This window comes from Anopheles gambiae, chromosome 2 (genome assembly GCF_943734735.2).
Source record: "Anopheles gambiae chromosome 2, idAnoGambNW_F1_1, whole genome shotgun sequence".
Taxonomy (NCBI): domain Eukaryota; kingdom Metazoa; phylum Arthropoda; class Insecta; order Diptera; family Culicidae; genus Anopheles; species Anopheles gambiae.
The window spans coordinates 89,392,029-89,410,835 of NC_064601.1; the positions used below are offsets into that span (position 1 = coordinate 89,392,029).

General features: G+C 47.5%; 2 protein-coding genes across 6 annotated transcripts in view; one reads left to right on the forward strand and one right to left on the reverse strand.

Annotated features, from left to right (window-relative positions):
* The window catches only part of LOC1276442 (G protein alpha o subunit), a 68,515-nt gene that overhangs the window by 22,445 nt on the left and 27,263 nt on the right, over nt 1-18,807 (reverse strand). For both annotated transcript variants that reach the window (XM_061640705.1, XM_061640704.1), the window contains exons 4-5: nt 17,188-17,329; nt 16,224-16,384 (exon numbers count right to left, since the gene is read on the reverse strand). In XM_061640705.1, the coding sequence (XP_061496689.1) occupies nt 16,224-16,384; nt 17,188-17,329 (303 nt within the window). The remainder of the gene's footprint in view (nt 1-16,223; nt 16,385-17,187; nt 17,330-18,807) is intronic.
* On the forward strand, nt 1,896-16,096 carry LOC1276443 (probable cytochrome P450 49a1). Of its 4 annotated transcripts, none has more exons than XM_061640700.1 (11): nt 1,896-2,784; nt 6,859-7,119; nt 12,966-13,212; nt 13,297-13,413; nt 14,107-14,183; nt 14,451-14,646; nt 14,786-14,951; nt 15,036-15,205; nt 15,289-15,367; nt 15,437-15,670; nt 15,789-16,096. In XM_061640700.1, exons 1-11 carry the CDS (start codon nt 2,772-2,774, stop codon nt 15,900-15,902), a joined length of 1,674 nt encoding a protein of 557 aa, XP_061496684.1. In that variant the 5' UTR covers nt 1,896-2,771; the 3' UTR covers nt 15,903-16,096. The 4 variants fall into 4 exon arrangements, with proteins under 4 accessions (XP_061496684.1, XP_061496686.1, XP_061496685.1 ...); XM_061640702.1 differs by having other exon boundaries at nt 1,897-2,784; nt 6,855-7,119; XM_061640701.1 differs by having other exon boundaries at nt 1,897-2,753; nt 6,855-7,119.

Genomic DNA, 18,807 nt, shown 5'->3' on the forward strand with positions numbered 1-18,807 from the left:
TGATGAGGTCGCAACAGTGATTACTGAGGGACGATGCATGGTTTTAGCCGCAATCAGTACCCCTCCCCCTCGGGTTTTCTGGCTATTTGAGGAGTTACGGTCCATTCGGAAAACATCATATCGGTCATCGAAGAGTGCAGACGAGGCAATGTCATCCTTGAGCCAGGTTTCTGTGATCGCGATGATATCAAAAGAACAGCTTGAAGATGCACTGAAGAAACTCGAGAGTTTTGTCCGTAGACCTCGGGTGTTTTGGTAATACACGGAAAGCTCAGATATGCAAGAATAATTTTGTCGAAAAATAGTGGAGGCAAACCCTGCTGGGTTGACATTAGCGCCACGTATTTGTGTGAGTGTTGGATCGGCATCATTTTGATCGTTCTGCTCATAATTTGTTACGGATTCGTGATCATTTGGGTGAATTTGGGTAAGAACATGAGCGCATTCATTCGTTGATGGAGGAGTAATATTCAGGTGAGAGCAATCACTATTAATGAAAGGTGAGCCGGATTCCGTGTTCTTGTGTACTATTGCTCTAGTTTTAGTTCAGGGCTTTGTCCTGAAATCGCAAAGTCAACACAACAAGATCTGGAAGCGATATGAACTAACGACGGAAGTGTTGCGTTGGATCATGCGTTTGACGACTGCACCATGCGACGGGAATTAAGATGCACCGTTAAAAACACAATTTAAACTAGCAGAGATACATGCGAATCAAATATCATTTATCAAATATTTATGATATTAAAATTAAATCATTTCGATGATATTTTAAAAAAAATTCAAAAACAATTTAACATTTTGAGAATTTACTCATATTCATACGAGAATATTTTTCCAAAATATTTAAATGAAGCATGCTAATGACCCATACCATTTTCGAAATACAGAGAGTATTCCAAATGCATTCCCTAATCAAACAATGCGCAGCATTTTGTCAAATATTGATCAGCAAATGTTGCAACAGTTTGCATGCAACCGCAAATGGAAACGATAACTGATTCCTTTAAAAAAATGTGCACATAACAAAACAAACAAAAGCAGAATGCAGCAACGGACCGGTTTTTCGTTCTTGAATATTTTACCCCTTCGCAGTGATTGTGCAGCAGCACATGCTGCAGTTGTCTCAAAATGCAACGTTCTCTTTGTGGGCAAGGTAAATTAGAATGTCCTCAAGCAATGCGCTCGTGTGCGTGCTTAGAACCAACAGCGCGACCTTCGGATGCCGGTTCATGTTTTAACTGTCTTGCTGGTGCCATTCACGTCAGCTTCGTTGGATTAATGCTTAACCAGAGCCGGTGCACTTTTGTAGTGTGCGTGTATGATTCTGACTTCTGTACAAAATAAACCGCTCTGGAACGTAAAATTTAACACCACATGCTCGAAATTAACCATAATGTTCTAAACAACGGAGTGATAAAATATTGTACGACGACTTCGTGCTTTTCGACTATTTAAAAAGGGATTTTTCTCAGATTCCCACCGAACAAAATCTCACACGTCTTGTCGCACGCATCGCACGCACAATCGCGCAACAAACAGCTCTACATCAACCACATTCCCTCCCTACTCAACTCAACCCCTCGAAAAGCTTTCATCATCTCAGACCCATCCAAGTCAAGACGCAACCAGCGACGGACAAAATCGTCACCAAAGTCGCGACCACCAGCTCGTTTCCGAAACCCCCACCCCAGCAAACCCAAACCCGACAAAGAAGGGTTGATTTTGCGCGAACGCCAACAGCATTAAGCGACGTCGACGACGGTGGTGGAGCCTATGCAACAAACCCCATCCAAGAGACAAGAAAACTACCCCCGCCTACGGTAGACGATCGGCGGCGGGTGTGCGAGCGCGCGCGTGCGCGCAACTCGGCTTTCCTTCGCCCCGGCACTCACACGCGTACCCGCGACCCGAGCAATCGAAGCAAAGATCGTGACCATTTTCGCCTTCAATTAAAATCGGTACCTCGTAGCGAGCGGTTGTTGCCTGCTGGCGCAAGGAATCTTCTCTTTCACAGCCCGTCGATCGTTCGCGTTTCGCGTTTCGGTACGCGCCTTCAGTTCTGTTCCGTTCTTTTTGACAATTTTAGTGATTTTAAAAGATTTTATCGAAAAAAAGAAGTCAAATCTTACATCATTTTGGAAAGTGTGCTTTCGATTTCAAGCCTGCAAAAGTGAAACTGATCGTAGGTGTTGCTGCGCTCCCGGGAAATCATTTAGAAGCTGTAACCCCCTTTTCAAACGATCGTCACCCGCTGTACGCAGCGAAAGTGATAATAGCAAAAGTTTGTTAGCTGGGTGTCAATCGGTGTGCGCGCAGTTCTGCCCATCTCACATAGTGTACGATCGCGGTTAGTGTTTCGATAGTGAAAAATCCGTTTGCCGTCTCTGTGTGACAACATTGGAGGGTGTGTGTGTGTGTATCAGTGTTTGAATTTTCACTTTGCATTACCATCGTCAAAGGTAATGCCAACGAAACCACACACCGAAACCCATTCATAGTGCGCCCAACGCTTTAGCAGCTTAGCAGGAAGAAGATTCCCTCATCACCACTCGGTCCTACCGATTCCTTTTCTCATCCGAAAGAAACGATTTATCCGAACAATAGACAAGCAGCTGTTATAAAAAAACACAGTGGACGCGAGTTTTCCCTCCTTCGAGTGTATGTGTGTTCGTTTGTGGAGCTGATCGTATTTTGCGGCGTGTGTTTGTGAATTTTAGTGGCACCGTTGTGCGTGAATTCAAAATAAGGAAGTAAGTTGCCGACAATCAATGGTTTGTCACGGTGTGTATGTGTGGATTTTGATGTTTTTTTTTAGGTGGATTAGGATCAGCTTATTAAGTTTATAACTTTTTTCAAACGGCCTTCAAACACAGCAAAAAATAACTCGTTTGAGTTGGGTTGGCTTGAGATGTTCATTTGTTGGAAGAAGGCAAGGCAGCATTCATTGTTTGTCCGCTCTGTCAAGCTTGGGGTGTTGTTTTACCACTCAATGCCGATTGTTATGGATGAGTGTTGTACCCTTTACTGGTTAGCTTGACTACCAACCAACAACAAGGGTTGGCACACCCTCGCGGGGTGCGTTTTCTTGTAGATTAGAATGCGAATTACAACTAAGATGCGTTTTTGCACCAACGACCTCAATGGAGTTTATATTGTTCCCGCAATGGGAATGTAAAAATACAAATCACACGATACGCCAAGGCCCAAACACGTGCTTGTGATCTCTACTCCAATGTGAAGGTATCCAGTGGAAACTAAGTCCCTCCCAGGCCTGATGCAAACTCATCTTGAAAGTGAAATTGATGAATCAAATCAATTCCCCCCCAGTATCGTTGCGCAATCGAAACCCTCAACTGGAAGCTCATCAAACGAAGGTCCGCCACACGCTTGCTGTCTTGAACTGTGGTCCATCCGTCAATGGTCTACGGGTTAGCGGGATGTAGCCAAAAAAACCGGATCGAATGTGAAATTTTAATCGTGCAGAGCACGCAGAGGAGGCTCGAAACGATGCCGTCACCGGGTGCGCCGTCACTAGCTCCACTGCCGTCGGCGAGACAGTTCGAGGTCTAGGTTGATTAGTTGATCTCGATCAACTGCCTTAGACACTACCACCACGACCACCACCTGTTCACACGAACTCACGGCAAGTGAATGAATTTCAGCTGCAGTGTAGTGTCTAGTGGAAAATGGCAATCCAAAACACCTGTTTTGGTGGCCAATGCTGCAAACACTCACAAACGATGCCATGCTTTCCCGAGACTGCCCGATCTTGACTGGCTACTGCTAATCCCGTTCCAAACCGGCACCCGAACGAGCATAAAACGGGCTCTTGCTCAATTATGCTGCCAGTCCAGTTGCCTAGTGCCCTGACCGAGGGGCAACCTTACTTTCGCAAAAATGTAAAACAAAACCGCGTCCCACGAACGTGTCGCACACCTCCCGTCGTCAAGAGCCGGGCGATCTGGTGCAGGTTCACGTTTAATCTACCACCCCTCTCCTGCAAAAAGTGGGCTTTTTGGAGTACAATTTAAGCATGTGCTTTAACGAGACAGAATACCGTTGATGGTGGTGATGGAACGGTCTTTGCCAAAACCTCACACACTAGTCACAGCCCGTCAGATCCATCAGTTTTTTTGGGACAGGTTTCACTAGATTTGTCTGCTGTTTTTTTTTTTGTTTTTCAACCCGACCTGTCCAAAAACTTCTCGAGGCCATTCCACGGGCGATGGATAAGATTGCCGGTGAACTTTGGAACGCTGTACGCGGCTAATTCGGCAACCTTCCAACTGCTTCCAGCTGGCTATATAATGGGGCTACTACTGCTCAGGATGCCATACCATTTGCCACGAATTCCAGTCCCCTTGTTGAGGGGATGCGGGATCCCATAAACCAAGCTGCAACTCAACGACAACTTTCTCTCTCTCGCACTCTCTTGGACGTTTTGTTTGCTTTTTCAAGGGCTTTGAAAAATAAGGGTCTACACGCGCGCCCGGTGACTGGAAAAGAGTTGGAAGACGTGTACGCATCTCTCCCACGGGCCGGTTGCCGTAAGTTTAGTTAAGACAAGGTTGCGTTCGTTCGGGTGCGGCTTTTGGGAAAGGGATCGAGTGCGCGCGCCTTTCGGTTTCCGGCCGGCGACCCAGTGACGCAAACATTACGGGGTACTGCAGGGCCCAACCAAAAGATGCGTGAGCTCGAGGCGGGCGACGAAATATTGTTGGAATATTCATGGAATGTTTTGCCGACAGTTTTGAGCCGTGTTGGATGCTGGTGCTGCTGCGGAAGTTTTCGCGGCAGCATTCGGAGAGAGGAGAGGTTAATAAAATATTTAAAATTTCACTGCTCGCGCTGAAGTCGATTTTCTTTCGTTTTCGCTCTTTTGGGTGAGGGAGAGGTTGTGCATTTTTGATGGTGTGCCAAAAATAAAAACAATTCCCTCGCAATCACTTCAACATGTGGATGTGCCCGTCATAAATGTTTGATGCTGTGCTGTCAGGCAATCGTAGTTGTAGTGTCGCCACAATAACAATGGTTCATTGTTTCCAAATTCGACCTTTCGCAAATTGCCTTCGAAATGGACGGTTTACTATCCGTTCAACTGCTGATGACCTTTCATTAAGTTAAGCGCGAGTTACGCAGTCTCAAGACTCTGCGTTCGACCACTTTTAGCCAGTGATGTAGTGCAATTGATGCGACCAGCGTCTCCGATTAATGCCAAGGAGAAGATAAGTGGACTGTGACAGGGCCTGTGTGATAAGTTGTTCAGGTTTAATTTTGATTGCAGATTTATTTAAATCAGATTGAACAGAGATTGGCTGTTCTTGTCACAGTGTTGAGTGCTGTCAGTTCTCGAAATTAAGATTAATTTGCAGGTTATTTTTGGTCATGAGAATGCAGAAGCCGATCCATCATTGTTTCGATGATGTTTCGAAAATGCTATCAGATCAGCCTCGAAACTATATGTAGATGACATTTGATGGAATGGAGCAAATCCATGCTGGATTCACCTTTTACCTTCCAACCAGGTGGCTTTCAGTTTCACAGTTTCTGCTAGGATCTAGCTTTTCACATGTCAGCCAATAAACAGATTTACATAACCATCGCCCAGAGACAAAATTGTGGGGCTATTAATTTTCAACCGCTCAAAGCAATCGAACCCGCGCGTTCTCCCCTCGTAAATGATGACTGTTACCATCACAAAAAGGCTAATTTACCTTTCAGATTTGAGAAGGGAAAACAAGAAGACGCGTGAAATATCATTATTGGCTCACGGGTAGGAAAACAGCGTAAAGAAAACTTTTCGCACGAATTATCCCACATCCTGCAGCTGTCTGGAGATGTCCGGACATTTGTCCGTCAAGCTTTTGCAGAATTTTGATTGAAGTCATCAACAAAGAAGCTGGAGATTATTTTTCATTCTTAGTTTTTCAAACATTATTCTCAAGACGATTAGCGTGAATAGAATATTTATAAAGCACAAGCATCCTGTCGGAAAGAACGTATCATCAGTTACACAAACGGATACCTAAGAGAGAAAAAATCACGACAAATCGGTTTGATACTGAGGAAGAAGGGGGTGTGATAGGAGAGCATGATTTATCGTAGCATAAATACGAATACTAAATGATTTGCTAGTATTTTCCTTTTTTTTCAATTCCGATCCACCCACCCCATCCTGCAAGATTGCTATTTATGTATCTATCATCGATCATAAAACGTGCCTTGCGCGTAGGGAGGGCAGAGCTTGGTGTACGGGGGACTCAGGCAAAAGCGAATCTTCGGTTTCATAATACACCCGACACGGCCGACAGGGTCGACTGGCCAATGATGCGACGAAAGGGAGGAGACAAACACGCACATCAAAACCGATCAACCGACGACGACACGGATCGGAACGGAAGATCGAGATGAATGACTTCCCATTTTCATAACAGCTTTGTAGCGCCCCCAAAAAAAACACGATCATCCCTCTCCGGGCCACCTTAGTGATAGAGCTTTCATTTTCCGCTCGAAATCACGTTCGAAAGACAAATCGCATTCGAACGCAATCTAAAAGGCCTCACACCAAACCGGTCGGTACGAATCGAACCAGCGGGCCTGCAATCTGCACCCACCCAGGGCCGGTCGAGAGTGAACCGACTTGGGGAATGTCAAAATCCATCACCACCGAAGGTCAATGCCGTGGATTTAATTTATGCTAGGCGCTTTTTTCCTCCCATGAATTTTTACGTAAATTTTGCATTCATCTTCAACCCAGCGGTCAGCCTCGTTCGTTAGCAACAGCAATCAATTCCGTTGACAATAATCCATCGTACATTTTGCTTGTCTTCCCTTTTTCCCGTTGCGCACAGGCAGATCCTCACGCGAGCAGTATGGTTGGGCAGAGAATAGCAAACTCTTTACTGAAGAGATCCGCCTTTTCGTCGGCGTTGAATGTGCTGCCCAACGAGGCAACCGCGGCAACGGCGGCCCTGCTAGAGCCCACGATTCAGCAGCAGCAGCAGCAGCAACAGGCGGTCAACGAACAATTCTCCCATGCAAGACCGTATAGCGATGTGCCGGGTCCGAAAGGGTTGCCGATGATCGGCAATTCTTGGCGCTTTGCTCCAATCATTGGTAAGTGTTACTCGCACAGAATGAGAACCGACTTGGGAAGATCTTTAAGCGCCAGGGTAGATATCCAAGGTATTACTAAGAATTTTGGCAGAGTTTCTTTGGTAGAAGACTGGATTTTCAGGAAGTAGCAACATCTTATTGATCAACAAGTTAAAATAATGTCAGCAGCCTCTTCACCTTGACGCATCGTCCGCTTCCGATAACTTGCCGCTACAGGGTGTTGCCACCTGCCAATGCTTCGCCTTCAACTCTTATCACGACCTAGCTCATTTCCCAACTCGATATTAACGTTCCACATAATATCCAAATTGGAGACCGGTTTGAGCGTCGTAAAAAACCACACGATCTTTATAACCGGGGCCAAAAACCGGATATCTCTTTTAGGTTATCTTCTATCGGAGATCACCACTGCTAGACTCATTCGAAATACAAAAAAATGAAAATATTCCATCCCAAGGCCACGGTCACCAGACATATCTTAGCGGATCGGTCTCCGGTTGTTCCGCATCATAATCCTCCTCCTCGCACCCAGTGCCGTTTGCGGTGGCACAGTCTGCACGTGAAAGTCCCAAAGAAAGTGAGACTAAAGGCAACAAAGCAAAACGCACTGCGCGAGAGTGTACCGTCGACGACTCTGGACGAACAGAGGAAGGAAAATAATCGTTGGCGCCGCTATGTCTGTACAAAATGCCGCGTAGGAAACACAGACGAGGCCATACAGGGAATGTGTGTGTGTGTTTTAAAAGGGGGAAGTAAGCCCACTGCGGGGCAGATTTGGAATTGAATTTTGCAATCGGCACAACCTCGATGAGGGGGAGAACCTCGCCGGAAAATGCATCCTTAACTCGGCCGATTGTTGCAAGCCGCGTAACGGCCGCAAAATGGTACAAAGCAGCAGCAGCGGGGCAACAACACCTACACCCGACACCGATTCCAGCGCTGCACTCATGTAACGAGTTAGTTATGTGGTCTGCTTCGTACCCGTATGTTGCGCTCCTCTACTCTAGGTGCCAGCCAGGTGGGCAAAAGTAATGGAGCAGCAGCCCCCAACGTGTATCCATTGAGGAAAATATGATCCATTTCATTCGATTATTATACAGCGCCGCCGACAGCGAGTGGTGGTGCTCGGTGTGTTCGATTGAGCTCATTTCACAATCGATTCATCAAATCGTTATTACATCGAATGCAGCCCACACACAAGCTCGCGAACGTGGGTGCAAACGAGTGAGTCTGAGTGCATTCGAATCGCGTGCGATTTTGATAGCCTTTCTTCAATTACATAGAAAATTAGGATCACTTTGTGGTGCACATGGTGCAAATAGAGGAGCTCGTTATCGGTGCTACAATCGATTTAATTTTATCTCTATTTGTTAAGACATCTGTTTCAATGCATGTACTTCTAATGGATCGGAGAAGAAGTTGGTAATGAAACCAGAAACAGTCACTAACAGACTCCTTCTTGGATTTCGTTTCTTTCCTTCGCAATTTAGAAACTAACCCACACACAAATCAATTTGCACAAAATTAAGCAACGGACAAATTGCAACGCAAATAGCAGCAAACACACTGGGGAGTGGGTGGAGAAACAGATTAGTCACAGCGACCCCCGCGGGTGGGTAACGGGACGCATTCGCTTGCTCCACGATTTTTGCCAAGACTTCAAACAACGATGAGATAACAGCACAACAGGTATACATGAACCATTCCATGCTTTAATGCTCTGTGTCTCTTGATGTTACGGTCTGTGCGCCGACATTGAGGCTTGAGGCTGTGTTTACATTGCATACAAATGTGTCCCCAGGTACACACTGGGTCACCATTGTGTTATTAGTTTCCGCTTTTTTATTTCGCACATTGAACTACAAAAAACTAACCTACCCATGTGACATGTAACACATAATCAAGCGCCTTGTGAAGAAAGGGTTTGTTTAATTTGTTCCTCCAAGTGGGGCCAAGTTATTGGTGCAAACTGGTCAGTCTCAATAGCCCACTTTGAAGAAGAAGTGTTGAGACCCGCATGGCAACGAAAGCCTGCCACACACCTCACCACATCACCCGTGGTCATGGTTTTTGTTCATGGAACAATGTCAGACATTACGACCCAAACGGGAGAGACGGACGTGGCGGCTTAATAACTCACCAGGCCGGTTGCCACAAATAAACCACTCATAAAGCCTGTGGACCGAGCGTGTGCGGGCAAAAGAGGCGGGACGGACCGACAGAAGTACATGCAACCCAGCGTTACCCAGCCCAGTCCATCAGGACTGTATGTGGTTGTGAAATGTGCCACCGGATCGAGGAGCCTTCACAGACAGGAGACCGCGCGCACGTTACAATGGGAAGCAGTAGTTTACATAATTTCGTGACGATTTGTTGTTGTTTTTTTTTTCATTGGTCCAAACACCCTGCCGGTTTGCTTGTTCGCTTTATTTGGGTCTGTCGACATCGAACCAAAAGTCCTCCTTTTTTGGGAGGGAAGCGCAGGGATGCGTAAAGACCACCGGACGCACTCCGCGCACAATTTCTCCTTTTGTGATGCGATCGCGGGCGCGCACTGTTTACACGCGAGATCATGTAACCGCTGCTCGAGTGCGTGCCGGTCTCGTGTGCACACAGACCAGTTGGGCCGCCGGCGGGTCACCGCGGGATGGCGGTACTTCGCGAACCGTCCCAATGACACAGTTTCCCACAACACGGACCACGGCACTACATATATGGCCGGTGTGGCGCGTCATTTGTTATCGATTAATCTTGCTGAGGGAATACCCCTCGGGATGTTCCGATGTGACGGGATCACACTGAGTGACAGGTTGGTATGTGCCAAAGATGTCCCCAGAGATACAGAGGAGGTTCAGCAGGTCAACCATGAACGAGTAGAGAGTCTATATAAATCAACGACACGACCACCGGTCCGGCAGCATCATACTCTTAACAGTCACACATTAGCCGGCCCATTAACGGTTCCATTCGGGGGGAACTCGTCGTTTATGAGCGGAGATGATTTAAGTCCTCCTTCAGGTGACATGTATGTTTGTGTGAGTGTGTGTATGCGTAATTATCTTGCCAAATCATCGCTCCACACAAACACGTCGTCACCGGCGTTTTCTGGAAGCCGCATCGGGGTACCAAAGAAAGTGAGAGTGATCGTCCGGTTCAGCCACTTCAGTACCTTCTCGAGCCGACGTAGATCTGGCCACCGGCGTTTGACGAAATCAATGACCAACGTGCGCGCTCGCGTTGGCCTGATGTCCTCGTTAGCACCAGCTCTCTCTCTCTCTCCGCCAAGCGAGATCCATCCTTCGTCGCTTTCGTTCGGTTTCAGTTACCGCACGTACGCGCATCTAGCAAAAAGCCGCTTTCCAAGACCACAGCAGTTTCTTCACGTATGGTATGGGTAAATTGAATTGTGTTACATAAAGGAAGAAGAAGCAAAGCTGATTAGCTTTGCTGTATCAGTTTCGTTAAATGACGCAGAAGCTTAAATATTGAGCAAGACTCGCCGCGCGAAGCTGTTAATCATGTAGAATCGTCCCAATGGCATGTTCCGTACCGTTTTACATGTCGCTGCTCGCCATTCCAGTGTGAGGAGATTTTTTTGTGCTTAAAAATTAGCATAAAACCCTACAGGTTCGTTCCGGATCCTCGGAATTCACACCTCGACAGTCCACAGGCCCCGTCAAGTAAGGTAAAGCAAGGCACATCTGCTAAACAAACATATTCAACGCTCATGCAAACCGAGGGACCGGTGGCTTGGCCGCTTGTACAATTGCGAGTTGGACAAGAAGCACTTGAGCAACAGAAATAAAAAGACACCATTAGAAGCTTCCTAACCTCAACACGTGGCCATTTTGAAGAACAGGTTTACTGCCATGAACCCAACCCATACCATAACTCCCGTGGTATCTTGTGCCGATGGTGACATTTGGCAATTATCTGACAAAGACCACACACACCACGCTGGACCGCTAGAAGCGCGAGCGAGCGTTTCTATCCCTCCAAGGCATACTTCACAGCTCTTCAAGCACCGCACCGCGTGGCAAGCAAAGGTGTGTCACGCGGCTTGACCTATGTCGCTTAGCGGCAGCGGCTCTACTGCTTACTGCCATGGGTATGCGGTTTTCGCCGCAGTTTATGATTTTTGTAATGGCAATCCTAAAACGCATCAACTGTCTACAAATGTTTAGCAACATTCTTGCGACAAGATAGCCGGCCGAGGTCTTGCTACAGGTACACCTAGCACAAGCAAATATATTGTTTTGAAGCCAGCTTAACCACAAGAATAGTACGAGCAGTGTGGAAAGAGACGACGACTAATTGGTTTTAACGAACGAACGAAATGCCCCATCTAATGAGAGGGAGTTCGTTTAGCAGTAGCTTACATAATTCCCACCAGTTTCTAGCTAGTTTCTAATGCACGAAGCAGTTACTCAAGGGATCTTTAGAAACCTCCTTTTTTTACCAACAAATTTGAGCTCACGCCTTTTCCTTCCGTTGGGTAAGTTCGTTAGTTTCAATCTCCCTAAAACATATGACGCAAATTTCCGCACTCCTAATGACTCGGACACGCGCATCTATTAACAGTGTCGGGCAAATGCTGGGCAAAAAATTAATTCAAATTCCCTATTTGCACCTCGTGGTAGCAAATTTTACAACAGCTACTACATGACTAAAAAACTACGCACGCACTATCTTGTGGACACAAACAATTGTCCTATTTTCCGGTGGCATAACATCCATTTGGTGGGAGGACATCAAAAAATGTGCGCTCGCGCGCGCGAAATGGGCGAACCCTATATTCAAAAGACACATAAAAAAGCATAACGCGCTATATAGTTTATTTTTCAACAAATTATGTGTAAAATGACCACCCGCTGGTTGGTTGGACGAGGTGAGTGTGTTGGACATCGCGTACGGACAACGAGCGTTCGTGGCCGGTTCGTGTCCGGCGTACATACGATAGCATTTCTACAGCACACCTGTGCGCTTCTTCCTGCTGGCGTGCAAGTGTGTGCGGCTGTGTGGCTGCTCGTCTTCAACTACCGATGAAGACTCCCATATCCCAGGACCTAACCTTAATCATGGCCCGCCACACGGTGTGCTCTGTTGGAGCAGGTGTCACACACGGTGGCGGGTTTAGATTTCCAATTGGTGGTGGTTGCGACCACAAACACGCATTAATTAGCATAATGCCGGCGGAATACACTGAACCCGGCACGTCGCTCGGTAACGATGGTCTTTTTGTGTTGTTGCTGTTGCTCCTCTTCCTGTAATGTGATTTAGCGGAGTTCGTACACCATCGCCGGTGTACTGGTGTCACGCGACTGCTGGAGGTGTGTGCTTGGCGATGAGTAAGCAATCTTCCTGTATGAGGTCGTGTGAGGCTTTGCTTGGCATTGGACCAACGAAAACGGTAATGATTCCAATCTCGAGCACTATCCAGATTTAATGGGAGTGTAAATGATCTCTTGGATCTTCTCCATGATCACATCATTAGAAGTACCTTGCTCCTACTCGAGATGCTCTTTTTTTCGGTACGCTAGTTACATTTTTTGTGGAGGCATTAATTGAACATAACGAGGCATTTTTTCTGCAATTACCATTGGCGGTAGCATCTCTAAGAGATGATCGAAAAAAGCTGCTACAAGCCCGCTTCAGAGAAAAGAGTGCAAACACTTTGGCAAATTAAACACTTTTCCGCCTCTGTCTTGGGTTTGCCTAAACAGAATAGCCAAGATGGAAAGTAAATCCGCTGCAAATCATTGACCGAGAGTGCCATTGAAAGCCACTCCTCGGCCCACTTCACTTCGACTAAAGCCCGCCTCCCCGCCGTTCGCTTCCATCCGCAGGTCAGTACAAGATCGAAGATCTGGACAAGGTAATGCAGGACCTGCACCGGCAGTACGGGCGCATCGCAAAGGTTAACGGACTGATCGGACATCCGGACCTGCTGTTTGTGTTCGATGCCGACCTCATACGCGACACGTTCAAGCGGGAGGACGTGCTGCCTCACCGACCGGCGATGCCCTCGCTGCGCAACTACAAATCGAAGCTGCGGAAAGACTTCTTCGGCGACAATATGGGACTGATCGGTGTGTAAGTATCGTGTCTACCGTCCACATCGCTAGCAAACTTCCGCGACGAGTCACATCTACGCCCAATATCTTCACACACACACAGGCATGGCGAAAAGTGGGATGCTTTCCGTGCCCAGGTCCAGCAGGTGATGCTGCAGCCCTCCACCGCCAAGAAATACATCGCACCGCTGGATGAGATCTCCAGCGACTTCATGGACAGGTAAGCTAGCGACTAGCGTCATACTGATACTGTGTGCGTGTCGGTTAAGCAATCGCAACCCCACGTTAGCTGATGATCTTTTGCGTGCCTATCGCATAGGAGCGATAGGGCGAATGGTTAACCCCAAAAGAGATCGTCGTGCGGCGGCGGCTGACGCGATCTCGAGGCCATCCTCAATGACGCGAGGGGCCGCCGAGAGGGTTTCAAAGTCGGCAGGTTTTTATAGAGAGCTTGATTGGCGACTGCTAGGTAGGCCACTCTAGTAGGCATTTTAAATCGAGCTGATGAAATTAAAAAAAAAACCCTAAACGGGTAGAGTACGTACGCATCGGGGAACAAAACCGAGAGAATGTCGTTCTGGGAAACTTGATTCAGTTGTACTGACGTCAATGACCACAAAGCTAGCGTTTTTGGAGCATGAAGATACAATTTAAGAACGGAAAAAAGAAGATTATTTTCGAACATCAATATTCACACTAGACAGGTTTTATGTGGTGGGACTTGCCAAAAGTTTCGCAAAAACGCTAATTCTGAACCATAAAGATGTCCTCCTATCCTAATGTGTTCTTCCTTCTCCACTCCGAAACACTCCAACATTCCAGCTAGCCAGCCCGGTTAGCAAATTTTGTATCACATGAATAATTAATCTGCTTTGCGTCGTAACTCCACGTTTTTCTCCATCTTCTTCGACAGGATTCAAGAGATGCGTGACGAAAATAACGAGCTGCCGGGAGATTTTCTGCACGAGCTGTACAAGTGGGCGCTAGAGTGTAAGCATCTTATTACCCCGCTTGGTTTATCCGATCCGAATTCATCTGTATAGAAGAGCAAGTAGAGCTAATTAGACGAGATTTCTGCTGGTTCTTTTTTCCTCTATTTTGCATCACTTATACTCAATTAGTTTTGATCCAACGCGTCTATCCCTTGGTTCAATCGAAATTGGCAGCGATATTAACACACTTGTCGACACTGCCGCTCCTCCGTGTTGATGCTTATTAACGTTACCTTTTTTTCCCCACCATCCCACACGCACGCAGCAATCGGACGGGTGGCACTCGACACACGTCTCGGCTGTGTGTCGAAGGATGGCAACGACGAGTCGAAGCGCATCATTAACTCCATCAACACCTTCTTCTGGACCGTGGCCGAGGTCGAGCTGCGAATGCCAATCTGGCGCATCTACGAGACGACCGCGTACAAAAACTACATCGGCGCGCTGGACACATTCCGAGAGTAGGTGTCCACCCATCCCCAGAATCGATTAAAGGGAGGACGGGAGTGTGAGGTGCGATTTCTGTCACCCTTAGAAACAGTCTAACGTCTCTTTTTGTTGTTTTTGGTTTTTTTACTACTACTCGACCCTCAAAACCAGACTTTGCATGCGTCACATCAACATTGCGATGGAGAAGATGAACAGCAGCACGGAGCAGAAGAGCGAAGAGTGCATCTCGCTGGTGGAGCGAATCCTACAGAAGACGAACAATCCAAAGATTGCGGCAGTGCTTGCGCTCGATCTGATTATGGTTGGCGTAGATACGGTAAGCGTTCAAGTGGACCTTCACTGTATTCTATGACCTTCATCATACTTTTACTCTCTCTCTCTCTCTCTCTTTCGCTTCCAGACATCCGTTGCTGCGACATCTACGATTTACCAGCTCAGCCAAAACCCGGACAAGCAGGAGATCCTGTTCAACGAGATCAAGCGCAGCATGCCGTCGCCGGACACTAAGTTCACGATATCGATGCTCGAAACCATGCCTTATCTGCGGGCCTGCATCAAGGAAACGCTGCGGTAAGTTGGATTGTTATCATCCTTATCGGTGTGCATGGTTTTTTAAGCTAAACTTTCTATCACAATCCCCTCTCTGCGTGCAGCATGTACCCGGTGGTAATTGGAAATGGGCGCAGCCTGCAGACAGATGCCGTCATCGGTGGTTACCATATTCCCAAGGGGGTAAGTAATCATATCGACGAAAATACTGATTTTTTTCATATGCTCACACAATCAATTTCACCTCTGCAGACACACGTCATATTCCCGCATCTGGTCGTCTCGAACCTGCAGCAGTATTTCCCGGAGCCGGACCGTTTCGTGCCCGAGCGATGGCTCAAGCGGGGCGAGCTGAAGGAACATTCCGGCTGTCCGCACGCCGGCCAAAAGATCCACCCGTACGTGAGCCTCCCGTTCGGGTACGGACGGCGGACCTGCATCGGGCGCCGGTTTGCCGAGTGCGAGCTACAGATACTGCTCTCGAAGGTACGTCGTGGGGTTTTTCGGTTGGCTTGCGCAGCCAACAAAAAGGCCTATGCGTGCCATGCGGATTGCCTACTTTTGGGCGGCTTTTAACACACAAAAACAAAACGCTTCATTGCAGCTCTTCCGGCGGTACCAGGTGGAGTATAACTACGAGAAGCTTACGTACAAGGTGAATCCCACGTACATTCCCGACAAGCCGCTGAAGTTTAAGCTGACCGAGCGGACCAGTTAAAGCGGACGTTTGGGTGGAAAATGGCACACCAAGAGCCGAGGTACGTGTCCAATGCCAGTATCGAGCACGTCGGGACAATCACAGCGCGAACACGGCTCAAGCTGTTAAGCTTATGTACATATACCATTAAATGTTAAATAAAGTAAGATAAAACATTATTATCAATAAACGAAGTTCAGCTTGATGTCACACCATCACCGGAGCAAATGTACACGGAAAAAATGGAAATGGAAATTGTACACGTTGGAGAAGCGCCGAACCCCTTCCCTCTTCGATGAAAGGATGCGCTCGTTTTAAAAGTTTATTTTTTATTGTACTCACTATTTTGCGGAATCGTTCAGCTGATACTCGTTGCTGCGGCAGAAGCACTCTTGCACGCCAGAGTCCGACCACAGTCTTTTCATCGCTAATAGCAGATCCTCCGAGAACGGTTCTGTGTCGTGCATCCGCTGTACTACGTCGAACACCATCTTTGCGTCACACTGTGGTGGAGGAGATAAGGAAAGCATAAGAAAGGGGTCCATTAACATCAACATCGAGCTGTGATTTTATCATTTGCATTCGGGTTTTTTTTCCTAGTGACATATAATAGAGCACCGCCTTATTGAGCGAAAACAGCTCCCTCTAGACAAACCAGTTCCTAACCACACGGCGGATAAGCGCGAGCGCGCGCAGAAAAACGGTAGCGCGTGAGCCGACACCCACGTTTGCCCCACGTGTTGCCCCCTGCCCCCGCCACCTCGATGGAACGCGTTCCGTGCAATTCTGCCGCCCCCCCCCCACCAAACGGGGAAGGTGAAAAACCACAAAAACCGAATACGACACCCCTGCGTGTCACGCGTTGACGTCCTGACACACTACCGCACACATACAACTGAAGCGCAGTCATCCGTTCTGTATTGGCACACGATGCGGTATTCGGTTTTATGGTCGGCCAGCGCACACCAACACCCAACAATCCTAACCACAGCGACGGGGTTCCGATTTCCGGTGACACTTCCTCACTTTCATCAGCAGTGTGAAGAGTGTGCGTTGCGCTGGATTGTGTTACGGTGGCGACGTCGGCAGCTGCCCCCGTTGATTGCGATTGTCATCATTTTGGGAATTGCAATCACGTGCTATTAAATGGTTCCGCGTACGTACGACAGCAAATCGGGGGAGCGCGTTAGCTCTAAATGATTGATTTTTGCCCTTCCCACAGCAGTGGTGGTAGTGCACTTCCCCATCACACCTAAAATTGAAACCAAAATAACCGTCAACAGCAGTGCGCTAGGGAATCGCTTACCTCTCGTTCGTTATTGCCGAACGCAATGCTAAGGTTTGGCATCGCTCGCAGTATCGCAACTAGTGATTGTATCGTGTTGCTGTACACTACTGGTCGATACTGTTTGAAATCCTCTGACGTAAAGCCACTTTCGTGAATAATTCTGTGGATCAGAAAAAGAAAGAAAAGAGATGTATGTTTGTGTGAGATAAAATTGAAGTTGAACTTAATTTGTGGATATAGATTGGCAGGCATATTGGCACACGGGGGAGGAAGCAAAAACGGAACGTTAATTTATAGTGAAGCCGATAAAAATACATCATCTAACAAGTTTGATGCTGTCTAAAAGTCATTTGCAACCGCCATTACCACACCTCGTCTCAGAGGCGTAGGAAGGATGAAATCAGTTTTTTATGCCGTCATTTCCACGGCTCAAGTGTAAGATGCTAGGCTTGTTTACTCGTTTGCACACTCCCGCCTAACTACCATTAGAGTGTCCTTGAACAAATAAAAGACTAGCAAAAGAAAAAAAGGATTCTTGAGTGGGTGAACTTGAGCGAGGGAGATCTTGGACAGTGAGAGAAGCTGTTCGTGATTTTAAAAGGACAAGACAGCATCCAGGAACTATCCCTTCTTGCCATTGATCTCAACAAGCTTGCTCCCGAGACCGGGCAGCCGATTGGAAATGGATAAAAGTAGTATAATAGTTAGACTGCCATCGTCGCAAGAAAGGAAACAAACGCAAAAACCCCGTTTGCTACGTCGTCCAGGAGAGAAAAACAACTCGCGTAAGCTTCTTAGAGTTGCAGACATGACAAAAAAAAAACACAAACCATCGCGCGCGTACTTCTATCGGAATCGCCTGACGGTGGCGTCGCTGTAGCTTGGTACCACACGACAAGATACCCACTCTACCGGTGATAGACGGAACCACATGAAAGGGAGCGCACAAAACAGTTAAAACCGGGGACAGAACCCCGTTTAGCCGGAGCGGCAAGTCAACAAAACAAAAGACCCCTTTGTAGGACCCTTTGACATCACACACTAGGAAAAAGCAGGGGAGGAAAAATACGTCGCTGGAAAATCAACCATTCAACTCCCACCACTCCACTCACACGCGGATGTACTCCACACTCCGTGGGTGGTTTATGGGGCGAGCTGGATTGCATGCAAAAAATCGATTAAAAAAAACTCCTTTGCACTGCAAATGTCACGTCATTGCTCTCGCTCTCTCTCTCTCTCTCTCTCTCGCTATTCCGCCGAGGGGTCCTCGGGGAGTGGAAAGGATGGTGGTCAGGGGTTTGTTATTTCCTGATTTGGGGGCTTTTGTTTCCTTTTTCTGTTCTTTTGTTTTCCACGTCCACTTCCGCGTCCCACATGGGGGTGTCAAAGCACGCCTTTCTTGCTTGGGAACGAGGACCACTTGCGGTTTACGCTAAATATTCCATATTCAATGACGACCTGGGGGCAGACACAGGCAAGCAGTAGAAGCTTAGCGGTGTCGCCGCCGTTATGTCGCGGGAACGCTTTGGTGGGCGGGGTGGGCTGGGATGGATAATATACGATCGCATGTGCACCATATTCACCCGTGCGCTGTTGGTTTGTAACGTTCGCTACGGACACTAACAACAGGAGGGTGTG

What these genes read in the sequence shown, in the direction of transcription:
- LOC1276443 (XM_061640700.1), top strand. An exon ending in GTACAAGTGGGCGCTAGAGT is followed by an intron (nt 14,184 to 14,450) that starts GTAAGCATCTTA and finishes ACACGCACGCAG; the next exon opens with CAATCGGACGGGTGGCACTC. An exon ending in GTTACCATATTCCCAAGGGG is followed by an intron (nt 15,368 to 15,436) that starts GTAAGTAATCAT and finishes TCACCTCTGCAG; the next exon opens with ACACACGTCATATTCCCGCA.